Genomic DNA, 13,379 nt, shown 5'->3' on the forward strand with positions numbered 1-13,379 from the left:
ACTAAATGTACTAGTTAGCTAGTTGCTAACTTTTTTTATTTCCGTTTATGAAATGTTATTAACTGTTACGGTATTTAAGGTCCATATCTGACACTCATGTATTCAGACTAATACGAAAAAGAATTTACTTTTACACTGTAGAAAATGTTTCTTTCCTCTCTGCATCACCAGGGTCTCATTGGCCTCAACGGTCCAAGAGGGGAAATTGGCGAACCTGGTGAGAAGGTACTTATTCATGCAGTTAAATTACTAATTCTTTTGCATGCTTGACACACAGTCTTACACAACATGATGTACAACATGGACTGCTTTAAAACAGACAGACCACACTGTCCTTAGCTCTTATGGCATCTTCTTTTGAAAAATTCATGAAAGAGTAATGATCTATATGAACTATGATTTTTCCTTGTTTAGGGCTCAACTGGTGTACCAGGACCACCTGGACCTGTGGGACCACCAGTAAGTGTCTTGTACCCTCCCTGTTTGGTTTCTGTTTATACATGCAACAAAACAAGAATTCCCGTAATGATTTAAATTTCATTCATAGCCTTTGGAAAGAAAGTAGGAGGTTCATAAAACAGAAGCATTTATCCCTTATCTGGGACATTAAACTGTTGATAGATTATCATATACAACATTTCACATACATGTACATGTGTGGTTGGACAAGATGCCAGCACACAATGGTATCAGTTTATAACAGTAATTAACAGCTGTCCTCATGTAACACGTTTTTTACACATCCAACTGGTGTAAAATGAGAGGAAAAAAACAATCAGCTTTTGTAAAAGAAAGACATGCACTTCTGAATCCTTTTTAATCCCTAATCCAGTCCCTCTTTGAACTTTGAGTTCCAAGTAGCGAGGCACTGACTCCCACTTTCTCTTTGCTCTATTCTCGGGTTTACTTTGATTCCACTTGGCTCGAAATCAGAATCTCTGTCTCATGGTATTAGCACAGGCACTCTGACCAGTAGGAAGTAATCTGTTTGATTAATCCTTCCTTTGAATACAATGTTTTCTGTGTATTTTAGTGATGTATTGTTATTGAGTTGACATTGAATACCTAAATCTTGTTTGCAGGGGCCTCAGGGGATCCGAGGTGGCCCTGGGCCAGAGGGGCCCTGTGGGGCTGATGTAAGTGATGTGCCATTGCTCTCAAGCTTGTTGAGGAGTTCTGTCTTTTTATCATGTTACTGTTTTGTACTGCTTTACTACTTCATTATATTGTTATTTGATTATTTTTAACCAAACCTTTTAATTCAGTCATGAGAAGTGCCATATGTCTGAATGTTCACAATGCAAGCTTGTTGCAAAAGGTGTTAGGATGGTTTTCGGCGAGTGACCTTTGTTGCATGTCATTCCCCTCTCTCTCTCCACCGTTTCCTATGTCCCTATTCACTGTCACTGCCCACAAAAAGGCAAAAAGTGATCTAAAAAAGACCAAAAAAAAAAAATCACTCATGAAATAATCATCCCATAGCAAGTTAAACAAGTACTGTTTTTTACGAAAACCACGCCACAAAAAAATCTGCTCCTGTATTGATATATTGGCCACGTTTCTAACTATCCTACTATTGTGACCTTTTTCTTGTGTTTTAGCTTCAAAAATTGCACATCATGTTTGCATTTTTTGTTGAAGCGTCTTCATTTTGTTTTGAGGTCCAGTTTAAAGAAGAACATAGGAAGCAAAATAAATGTTTGACACCATGTCTTTATCAAGCGCCCTCATGATGTCTAAATTAGGAGTGAGTGATAAATGTTGTTTTTTTTTCATTTTGGTGAATATTCTCTTTCAAGTTATCATATACTTGTATTCACTGTGAGGGACTCTGAACTAATGGACAATGTGGAGGACAGTGTATCATTAATGCTGTAATGAACCTTGTTTTCAGGGGGACAGTGGACTGGATGGCCCTTCAGGTCTATCAGGGCCGATGGTAAGCAGACAAAACATGACAAAATTGTTGTCTGTGTAATAAATACATGTATCATACTTCTTTTTATGTGTGTGTCACAGGGTGCACCAGGTTTTACTGGACAAGTTGGTGCTCAGGGAGCTAATGGCTCAAGGGTAAGATTGCCACTACAAGTATTTATTATAATTCAGTAATATGGAAGTTTAAGGTGGTTTGCTCAAGGGCTGCAACTAGGCATTTCTTTAATTGTTCAGTTAATTGATTATTTATTACACTGTTAAATGAAAAATAGTGACAAACATCCTTAAATGGCTTATTTCGTCAAAGCAACAGTTCAAAACCCCAAAGATAGTCAGTTTACTGGCATTTTGCCAACAGCCTGGTCAGAATTTATCACTGCACACTTCACCAGTTCCAGAAAGACTTCTATAGCGGAATCTGCTACTACTATGGGAAAGTGTAAAATTAACAAGTGTTGGCTTGAACAACCAACATTCAGTTGGTTAAAAGTCATACCTAATAATGAATCTGAAGCGCAGTGTACGCTCTGCGGGAGGACCCTCAACTTGGCCACACTTCGTGTGAAAGCACATGTCACACACAAAATTGGAAAAACACCAGTTAGCTTTTAAAAGTCACACTACTACACGCTTCTGTGCGCCTTTGTCACCAGTTCCCGGTCTAAGTTCATCCAGTTCTTCTCGACCCGAACTCTGTGCTGCCTCTGCCGTCTCACATTCAAGCGACATTCAAACCATCTTCGGCTCAACTCTGACGTTGAAAGCGGAGGTGCTTTGGATTTTGAACACCGTTGCTTAACAGTTTGGCAACAGATTTGGATGTAATAAATTGGTTATTTTTTTTATTAATTCTGGGACTGCACTTTTCCTTACTTTTTAATACTTCGTGTAGGTCTTAAATTTAGTTCAAAATGGTCTTAAAAAGGTCTTAAAATGTCTTAAATTTGACTTGTTCAAACCTGCAGAAACCCTGGATAGAAATTGTCAGTAGAGTAGTAAATATATTGTGTAAAATAAAGAATGAAGCACCTGTAATCTCTTAAACTGAATGTATTCTTCATGGTTGGAAACTTTCAAAGAGGTCAGACTCATTTAGCAGGTTACTTCCTCTGTTTATTGATTGTTTATTGTTTCTTTCAGGGAGACATGGGACCTGCTGGCAGTGTCGGTCCCATAGGCCCACAGGTATATATTTTATTAGGTTATGTATGCTGTGGTTTTTCAACTTGCTGGAAATGTTTAGACACTGTGTTTGGTTCCTTCTTTTTTCGAACAGGGGCCTCCAGGTTTAGACGGACAGATGGGACCTCCAGGACTCAGAGGACCTCAAGTGAGTAGAGTTCAAGACAAGACTGTTAATGGAGGCTTTGGCTTGTTGGAGTGTTCCCTCATATACTTAGCAGCCAGCAAAGAGCAGAAGGTTAAAGTCAACTTGTACATCTTCACAGGGACATCCAGGACTGATGGGTGTTCCTGGACCTAAAGGGGATCCTGTAAGTTAATTCTCAGCAAGTTCATCTTCTTCCACTTTTTTCTTTTGTTTTCTGAACCTCAAAAACGTGCACTGGAGATCGCATCATTTTAGATTTAATTGCAATAATACTGATATTTTGAAGATTTACAGGAATGGTTTAGAATGATAGAGTACAGCCAACGAGTCATACAATAAAATGTCAGTGTCAAACAGATTTTACTCACGGGATTAGTCAGATTTAGGAATCCAAACTTGTGCTCCAAGTGTCCTTCTTTGCCATTTTTTGCCAGTTTATACAAGATGTAAGTAGCTGTAATGAAAATCAGAATATTGGTGCTTTACATTTGAGGCACAGCCCCATGCATTACTGAGGGAGAAATGAATGTCATATGGAGACAATTTGCAAACAAAATGTGCATTTATGGGAGTAACTGCCGGGATTAGCAAAAGATTTTCTAACAACCACAAAAAAGTTCGATTTTTCACAGGTGAAGTAACCCGCTAAGCCACTCTAGCTACAAGGTCAATATCATTAAGAGAGCCTTGTTTCTTTTATGCTGTGAAGACAAACTTTACCTCTCACCATGAATAAGTTGTTTTACTCATACTAATATCTAATTTTCATTGTGGCTCATTCATTGCTAATTCCCCAAAGTTGTAAAAAATTGATAACAATAAAGATGGAGAAATTTCTTTCTGCCTCTGAAACAGAAACACTTTATCAGTTGTTCCTTCTGTCAATAAGGTTAATGGGGTTATATTATATTATATTATATTATATTATATTATATTATATTAATATAGAGGCAGCTGATAGTGTATGTCTAAGAGAACAGATATCACAATGTCTTATCGTTGTTTTCTTTATGTGTTGTTTCTTCTGCTTTAATGTCAGGGGCCTGTGGGGCCAATGGGTGCCCGGGGGGATCCCGGCTTTGAGGGGCCCATGGTGAGTTGCACTTAAACATTATCTCAGGGGTATTACATCATTGGATACACATTAAAACATGTAGGCTAACACATTGTATATACAGACGAGTGTAAGAGCAGTTTTCTGCATGGTTTGTGAATGATACTATGACTTTTGCAGTATATACCTTTGTGTTCATACAGACAGACAGTAAATATTGGATGATTGATCCTGACAAGCACTCTGTAGGCATACTGCAGACTCACAGTGCCATCTACTGGTCGTAGTGTGTCTGTGGATGAGGACATAATGCTGTGATATCAGTCATTCTTGTGTACGCTTTGTACGCTTCTCTGTGTGACTTGTTTCACAAATGTAGGCTTTATTACCTTAGAAGTCCTACAAATAACATGTTTTCTAACCTTTAAATCTTCTATTTATCTTTTAAATTATTCTAATACGGCATGAGATTTCCCTTGTCTATAATTAATGATAATTTGCCTAAGTGCTTATTGGTCCTTCATTCAACATCATCCTTCTTGAAATTATTTATAGGGCGGAGCAGGGGAACGGGGTCCTATGGGTTTTCCCGGGGGAACGGTATGTGCTCATGATGCATTTACAAACATGTTTACAGTGCAGCATTATTGGCTGAGCCTCCAATTGACTATTTGATTCTTCACAGGGTAACAGGGGATCATATGGAGACAAGGGAGATCCAGGACCTAAAGGCGACAGAGTAAGAAACAGCTTGTTTCTGTTTCATAACACTATACAATCAGAATGTTATATGTCATAGAGCTATTTTTAAAGAAATAATTAAACATTTTGATAAACTAATTTGCTTGCTAAGTTGGTCGAGAAGTTAACACTAGTCTATGTTTGTATGGGAATTACTGTGAGAAGGTAAAGCCAACAGCTGTTTAGCATAGGACAAAGAAACAGCTAGCTGGGTTCTTTCCAAAGCTAACAAGGTGTGCCTAATACCGTATCTAAATCTCACTGACTAATGTGTTATTTTGTCGTTTAATGTAAAACTGAAGTGTAAATCACGCAGTAGGTCTCGCTCAAGTTTTTTGTTGTTCTTATTCTTGACCTCTCATTAAATAGATCTTAAATGGTGATAATATAACCAACAGAAGTTTATGTTAAACTGGTGCAAAGGAATAAGACTGGACAAAGACCTGCATACAGACTTTGAGACAGCTGCTGAAATGCTGCTGAAATATGACCAAAAAAAATCATTAAATTAGTAGCCAGGACCAGAGAACGGGATAATTGTGTATTTAGTTTGGATGTAGTGTCGTTATATCAATATCATATTCAAACTCATTTGTTCAAAATCCTCAGCTCAACGTTCATTCAGATCAAGGTGTCATGATTTAAGGTCAAATTAGTGTTTTGCCCTGTGGAGAAAGCTGTTTATAACTCATACCACAAATGGAGACTACTCATACAACATGCACTGTATCTTTGACCAAAAACTTTACATGTTAGGTTAATTCTCCTGTCAGTGACCCTGAACAAAGTGGTGGCTTAGAGCCATCATAGAGTTTGTCCCCCTTATTTTGCAATCCTAGTTAGATGCAGTGAATCGGTTACAGAGTTTGTTTAAAATTTTGATGTGAGAAAGTGTTTAGTGGAAGCATGTATGGTAATATTTTGTCAGTTGATTGCACATAATTTAAGTATTTTATATTAATAAATTTAAAACCATTCATTCATTCATTCAATTTCACTCTACCTTTAACTGTGTAAGATTGTGTATGGGACAATAATTCTGACTTTTTAAGAGAAAGGAAAATGAGCTGATCATCAGAAGTGGTTCTTGAATGAGGTAGTGTGGTTTTTGCCTTACAGTGACAGTAGGACTCAAAGAGCAAATAGGCATAAACTCCAAAATGCAAAAATATCCCATTAACATCTCATGTACTCTACGTTTCAGAAAGGTCTCTGTGCCTTTTTTTACAGAGTAAATGTTTTCTTCTATTTTTTCTTTCAGGGTATTGAAGGGGCAGCAGGTATTAGGGGTCCTCAGGGAGAAAGAGGCCCCCTCGGCTTCCCAGGTTTCCCAGGCACTAAGGGCCAGCCGGGCCCCACAGGCCCAGAGGTAAAGTGTACATTAAACTATTGTCTTTTTGTAACACTGTTCTACTATGGTAGCTGTGTACAGTGGAAACAAATAAACCTGTTTCCAAGTTATGAACTTGAATGAACTATGAACTTGGACACTCTTGGTCAATTATTTGTTTTACAGTAAACAGCAAGAGGGTCGATCTTAAAAATAAAAGTTTAAAAAATTGTCATAAATAGTAATCTCTTCCAAGAATATATTATTTTTTATTGTTCTGATAGGAGCAACAGTTTATATTTTGAATATACTAATTTTAACCCAATATTTAAACAGTGTGGCTATGACTTGTTTCAAGATAATATGCATCTTGTTAGAATTTTTTGACAAGTTAATTTACATAGGCAACAAGCAAAACAAACTTCCTTTCAAGATAACTAACCTACACTGTAGTATAGTATTTGCAGCATATTATTGTATCACATACTCTTTTAACCGGGCGACTGAAGCTGCCTGGTGAAGGTGAAAAAGGAGATTAGCTTGACTGATTTTATGTTTCTTCGTTCAGGGCACAAATGGAGAAACTGGCCCTCAGGGAAAAAAGGGTGGCCGTGGGTTGAAGGTCAGTGATGATTTGTGTGCCTTAACGCAGAGTAATGTCAGATGACTTCATATGTTGATCCACATGATCACATTTAACTGTGAAACATTAGAGCTTCCAGTGGCCTCGTGCATGTACGTTTAACAATCAGATATTGTGAAAGACTGCAATAACATGAATTTAACAAACGCCTAACTGTGTGCCCTCAGTCATTCCACTAGAGCATTTTAAGTTTTAAATCAGAAAAGCAAAATGTAATAAAGCCCCATGTTTTAATTGGAGTAAATCATCACAGGCTGCAGTAACTTTCAGCCCTCTACTAAAGCTTTGATCAGTTGTTAAAGAATATATCTTTGGTCTGTCTTTCAGACTCAAGGTCAACTACGAGGGACATTAAATGATTAAATTAATCCCTGTCATATTTATTTCATATGAAGTGAACAGGGGTATAAAATGAAAATAAAATTGTGTTATTAAAAGTACAGGAGACAAATCAACTCGAGACTAATTTTACTAAACCATCAAGAGCAGCTAAATTGGATAGCATACATGGCTCATCATACCGGACTGTCCAGGGGTACTTTCCATTACACTAAATAACGATTCTTGGCGTCCCCTCTCCTTCCATGACCAGGAAATGGTTACCCCTCTGCAATAATTGTGCATCTTTCCATCTCTTAAACATACCTCTGGAGACAAGGCGGCTGTTGGAGGAGCTTAGAGTATGAAAAACATTAAAAAGCCCCTTTGTTCATATGTATTTTTTGGTTGGTCATCTGATCTGACAGGAGAGCAAACACAACGCTCTTTTGAACATTTGTTCTCAACCTGACGTCGACTGAATTGTCCTCAGCTAACTACATTATATCTCTCTCACACATCCTTGCTGAGAGAAGCGGGGGCGCAAGGAGGAGGGAAGGGAAGCGTAATGGAAAGCACCCAGAGTCTCCACTGTTTTCTACTTTCCTACTTAAATCCTTATTGCAGCCCCACTGCACTATGTACTCTTTTTACTGAGTCTTACAGAGACACCTACTGGTAAGGCAGCATAATGTGGGTGAAATATGTTTTTGGCAATGGTGACTATAATGATGATGACAAATGTTTGGTACAGATAAATAATACTTTTGACATGCAGTCACAGTGAAATATGTAGATTCATCACACAATTTAGTCACACGTAATTTCTGCATTGAATATCAATGCTCAGCCCCAGACACTAACATTTGAACTTCCTTGAAGGGGAACAGGGGACCAGATGGACGAAACGGCAAACCAGGACCCAGAGGGAACAAGGTATTCGTACTAAAAACAGATGAATTTAAACAAAATTGAAAATGTTACAGAATTAGCGTGATAATTTGTATTGGTTATCATCTATCAATTTTCATTTTCCTGACAAATAGTTTGACTCCGGGTTAAATGTTGTGGTCATTGCTTTGTAGTCAGCTATTAGCTTCTTGGTACTGATGTCATCTTCTTCTTGACTTTGCTCCAGGGTCGGACTGGAGAGAGGGGACACACTGGCCAGCCGGGCCCATCGGTAAAATTAAAGCCTGTTAGACATGATTCAAAATGTAGTCAAGCATGAATTCTTTTTAGCTCTGCTTCAAAATGCAGGTCTTCAAACGTTAAGTAGCTAAATTGGTATGCAATTTGAATGTTTGACTTATTTTAACATTTGAATACTTACACTATGTTATATTTTATTGTACTAGATTCTTTTGGATAGTACTAGCTACAAATTTCATATATTTTAAATGCTATATATACTCATGAGTCATATTGACTGGCTGAGAGAAAACACAAAAGTAATGTTCACATTTTTACACTAAGGAAGAGTTTTGCAGGATGAACAGTTTGCATTTGTGTGTTTTTGGTTGATCCCTCACAGGGTTTGCTGGGGCCTCCTGGACCAGAGGGAGCAGAAGGAAAGCCTGGTACACAGGTTCCCATTCTCTATCATATTTTAATTCCATCACCTGTACATGCTCTGTTTTTGTCTTTGTGTCATCTGCACCCTGTCTTAATGAGTCTGTGAATTTTCTTTTGTAACTTTAAGAACTTATTTCACACACGTCATTACCATCTTGTTTTTAGCCCCAATTTTGAGTAAAACTGGGGGTGAGACACCTCACTTGCTTCCCTTTAAAATGCTTCTCTGAATACAAGAATATAAGGTTACTCATACAATATGTACAGATTGGTGGTTCAGACAGCAGGAGGCAGTCTTTGTGCAGTATAGTAGCACTGTTCAGAGCTGTAAGTGGAACAGACTTCATGCTGGATCCCTGTTTCATGTATTCATCACTGTTTTATAATACAATATTTAAACAGACAAAAATGATTATAGGATTTGTTTGATTCTAATCAATGGATACATTGTACAAAGTTGCCATCTTCATCTAAAAAATTAGTCAATTAATGTATTTTCTGATTAAACAGGAAATTAATTGTAGTGATACAGATAATCTGTTGATAATATAAGACATTTACAAGGAAAAATGCTGATATTTGCTGGTTCTGTCTTTTCATAAAGTGACAACATGCTACTATTCTTTGTTTCATATTGCTTTGGTTGGAAAAAACACTTGTTTTGAAGATATCTCCTGTGCCTCAAGGCATTAGTAATTGGGCAATTTCCTGTAGTTAATCATTTAATTATATAGATAATCAACAATTAATTGATAATGTATATGTGATTTGGAAATTGGGGTTACTTGGTTTTCAGTCGACACTACAGCTTCACTTGTATCTAGACGGTGTCTTGATTTTAAGAAATTGTGTTGAAACAAATAGAAAACAAAAGTCATAAAAAGTGATTTCACATTCTGGGAAATATCCTTGATGGCTGTCTTAGTTGAGGTGATTAAAACCACTCTCTGTCAGGTAAATGTTAAGCTATAGCCAGAGGACAGTTATCTTAACATAATAACCGGGCACAGCGGGAAGCAGCTTGCCTGGCTCTGGCCAGAGGTAACGAATCCTCCTTCCGGCATCTTAGGCTCACTGATTGATATACTTAGGTGTGTTAAATCCATGTTTCCGCTGGAGTCTTGTATTCACCCCCAGGTCACCACATCAAGAAATAGTCCGGCACATGAATCCCCTACAGATTTTAAGCTTCTGACAGAGTCTGTTTCCCTCTTGCATCCAGTATATTTGCCACAGTGCTCATTTACTCCTTCTTGTTACTTTACTGCTGCACAGCTCTTTGTACCTGACGGTATGAATACAGCAAAGTGTCATTGAGAAGACAGCAGCAGAACAACAGCATAGTACAGCCAGTGGTGTGGTGGTATCACCTCGGACTGGAGATTAGCATTATAAGAATAGTGGCTGAGCTAAGTGGCTGTCATTGCCTTAACTCGTATATTATATGTTATATAATGTTATCATATTGCAATGATTATAATAATATTGTATTTATTATGACAACATTTGTTGTTGTGGCTACGGTTTAATATTTAGTGGGCAACGTTGTCTTCTGAATGCTGGAAAGAAAACAAAATAGCATATTTCCCAAAATGTCAAACTACAACTCTAAGATTAGATTACTTGATAAATTGAAGATTCATCTTATAAGTTTAAAATGAAAGTCATTAACATGATGATATTTACTATTTGCACTCTAAATGACCTCTGCTGTTAAGAGAAATTGCATTGTCTGTTTTTTCTGTCTCTCTCTGTGTTTCAGGGTCCCTCAGGTGCAGCTGGCTGTGCTGGCAGTAAAGGGCTGACGGTAAGACCGTTAGCCTCAGAACGACCTCAATGCTCAGCGTGTGACATCATCACTCCAGCTAGGCTTTTTTGGCTCTTTGCCACAGCTGCAGGGTTCAGCATAGTAGAAACACATTATTACAGTTTTACAAGAGCCCTGGATTAAATGTGTGGTATTGATTCATGAGCAAGTAAACAATACAGTCACTGCCAACAGTTTTACTGTAACAGCATTGAACAGAACCTGCTACCAGCCAGTTAAAAATATCAGGTGTTCTCACTGAAAGTGGTTGGGGCTGATCAGAGTTTATGTAAGCACATGTGTGTAGGTATCACACACTTACACATTTTAGACAGAGGCACTTTAACTATTCATGGACACAAAGAGAAAGTTTACCCCAAAGTCAAAATCATATATTTTTCCTCTTACTGTTATCCATATTGATTGTTTTGGTGTGATTTGCATAGTTTTGTTGATACTGGCTGTAGAGATGTCTGCCTCATCAAATACTCTTTCCACCAATCATGACCCGGTTACTCAAGATAATCCACAGACCTTGTTGTGAGCTGTTCTGTGGAGGAACTTTTTTCTTTCCGTATGACCGTGCAGAAGGAAGTAAACATCTAGTCCCGGACAAGAGGCTAACTGACTAAGCTTGTTAATATTACACCTCAGCCGAGGAGGACACGATTGGTTTTTACATCCCACAGCATGCACACTTCCTTCTGTTTGATGATAGGGTGCAGTTGGATGAAAAAAAATATTGTTCTTAAATAAAACCTACAAGGTCTGTGGATTTTTTGTCATATTTTAGTGCCACAAGCGCATTGCAGTCAAGGGCGGGCAAGAGGCTAACTGACTAAGCTTGTTAATATTACACCTCAGCCGAGGAGGACACGATTGGTTTTTACATCCCACAGCATGCACACTTCCTTCTGTTTGATGATAGGGTGCAGTTGGATGAAAAAAAATATTGTTCTTAAATAAAACCTACAAGGTCTGTGGATTTTTTGTCATATTTTAGTGCCACAAGCGCATTGCAGTCAAGGGCGGGCAAGTCTCTGCCTGATATCTCCAAAAAAGGAGAAAATATGTTGATTTCGGGGGAAATGTACCTTTAACATTTTAGAACTATGTGGTTGTTGACAGTGCCATTCTAAAACCATGGGCATTAATCTGCTGCTATACAGCCTTCGTTCCCTTTTTGGAAAGACTTATTGCCAGATTTTGGCACCTGGCTGCAATGTCTGCACTCTAATTCAGACTACAGAGCATTACTGAGGTCAAAACCTGATGTCTCACAATTTGTGTTCCAGTTCATCACAAATTTGTTGGATGGGGTTGAGGTCAGAGCTCAATGCAGGCCAGTTCACCAAGCTGGGAAGACCATATTTTTATGGACCTGGCTTTTTGCATGGCAGTATTAATGTTTAAACAGGAAGGACCTTCTGCAAACTGTTGCTACAAAGTTGGAAAAAATGCTATTGACTAAAATTACATTGTATGCTGTTGTATTACAATGTACCTTTAATAAAAGTGGTCCAAACATCCAGCCCCAGACCAGATATTGTGCCAACACTTTATCTGCTATGTCATCAAAATTATTAACACCTTGAGAAAAGTGTTTATAACTTCACATGCTGCTGAGTAACACGTTTTATATTTTTAATTTGAACACATTAACAGCCAGCACAATATTAACTGCTCAAGTTAACAAAGACACATGTATTATGTTAAAGAGTCTTAAAACTCTTAATCACCAATAAAAAACATAGATGAAATAGCCAAGCAACAATGAAATGGCAGATTAAGCTACTCTCAGTAAAATACTGAATCAACACATTTAAACCAATTATTGAATGTCTATAAAAGATCTGATAAAAAATAGGAATGAAGGGAAGTTTTTTTTTTTATCACATTTGCATTTTTATATTTTTGGTCAGCAACTCTCTCATCCTGTCCTGTTTGACTTCTTGTGGCATTTTCTTGTTTCTTATCTTACTTTTGCTACTTTTCCAGGGTTTTCAAGGAATTACTGGAGACAGAGGAGCAGATGGCCCTCCAGGTTCTCCGGTATGCTTTTGTTTTCGTTCTGTAGTTCTTTCATCTGGAAGACAGAAACTATAAGAGACAAGGCAGCCAGGCAGGAAGTTTGTTTGAGATGAACTTATCCTTTGAAACAGATAGCTTGAGAAAAAGCTGCTAGTTTGGTTGCAAATCTGTTTTGTTTCAAAGTGGGTTTTGTCCAAAGCTGACAAACTCAATTGAGCTAAAGTTGTAGAGTTATAGATTTAACATCCATTGAGAATTTCAAATAAAAATAGCAGATTTTTTTTTTTTTTCAAGTATCCTTGATCAGCAACTTCCTTGTTTTCATTGTCTATTTTGCCAATAGGGTCATGAGGATCTAAATGATGTAATGTTAATGCAGTAGTACAAAGGTCAATGACTGATATTAATTGGTATTTATGACCTTTGGTATTTTAATCCAACAGGGGCCACCAGGGACACCAGGACCGTCAGGAATACCAGGACCCCCAGGAGACCAGGTGAGTCCACAGGCACAGAGCTGTAATGACCTCCATTACATCAGCACACAGATATCGGTTGTATGTGTGTATTCTGTCATTATGTGTCGCGTAGATGTGTTTGTGTATGTGTTTT

At 37.8% G+C, this 13,379-nt stretch overlaps 1 protein-coding gene across 2 annotated transcripts in view; it reads left to right on the forward strand.

Moving 5' to 3' along the window:
• Positions 1-13,379, forward strand: part of LOC115593330 (collagen alpha-1(I) chain) — a 116,031-nt gene that overhangs the window by 74,770 nt on the left and 27,882 nt on the right. For both annotated transcript variants that reach the window (XM_030436848.1, XM_030436849.1), the window contains 19 exons: positions 172-225; positions 415-459; positions 1,083-1,136; positions 1,895-1,939; positions 2,020-2,073; positions 3,079-3,123; positions 3,215-3,268; positions 3,387-3,431; positions 4,308-4,361; positions 4,878-4,922; positions 5,008-5,061; positions 6,325-6,432; positions 6,962-7,015; positions 8,237-8,290; positions 8,493-8,537; positions 8,889-8,942; positions 10,692-10,736; positions 12,735-12,788; positions 13,211-13,264. In XM_030436848.1, coding sequence (XP_030292708.1) covers positions 172-225; positions 415-459; positions 1,083-1,136; positions 1,895-1,939; positions 2,020-2,073; positions 3,079-3,123; positions 3,215-3,268; positions 3,387-3,431; positions 4,308-4,361; positions 4,878-4,922; positions 5,008-5,061; positions 6,325-6,432; positions 6,962-7,015; positions 8,237-8,290; positions 8,493-8,537; positions 8,889-8,942; positions 10,692-10,736; positions 12,735-12,788; positions 13,211-13,264 — 1,017 coding nt within the window. The remainder of the gene's footprint in view (positions 1-171; positions 226-414; positions 460-1,082; positions 1,137-1,894; positions 1,940-2,019; positions 2,074-3,078; positions 3,124-3,214; positions 3,269-3,386; positions 3,432-4,307; positions 4,362-4,877; positions 4,923-5,007; positions 5,062-6,324; positions 6,433-6,961; positions 7,016-8,236; positions 8,291-8,492; positions 8,538-8,888; positions 8,943-10,691; positions 10,737-12,734; positions 12,789-13,210; positions 13,265-13,379) is intronic.

Source organism: Sparus aurata, chromosome 12, assembly GCF_900880675.1.
Source record: "Sparus aurata chromosome 12, fSpaAur1.1, whole genome shotgun sequence".
In the NCBI taxonomy this organism is placed as follows: Eukaryota; Metazoa; Chordata; class Actinopteri; order Spariformes; family Sparidae; genus Sparus; species Sparus aurata.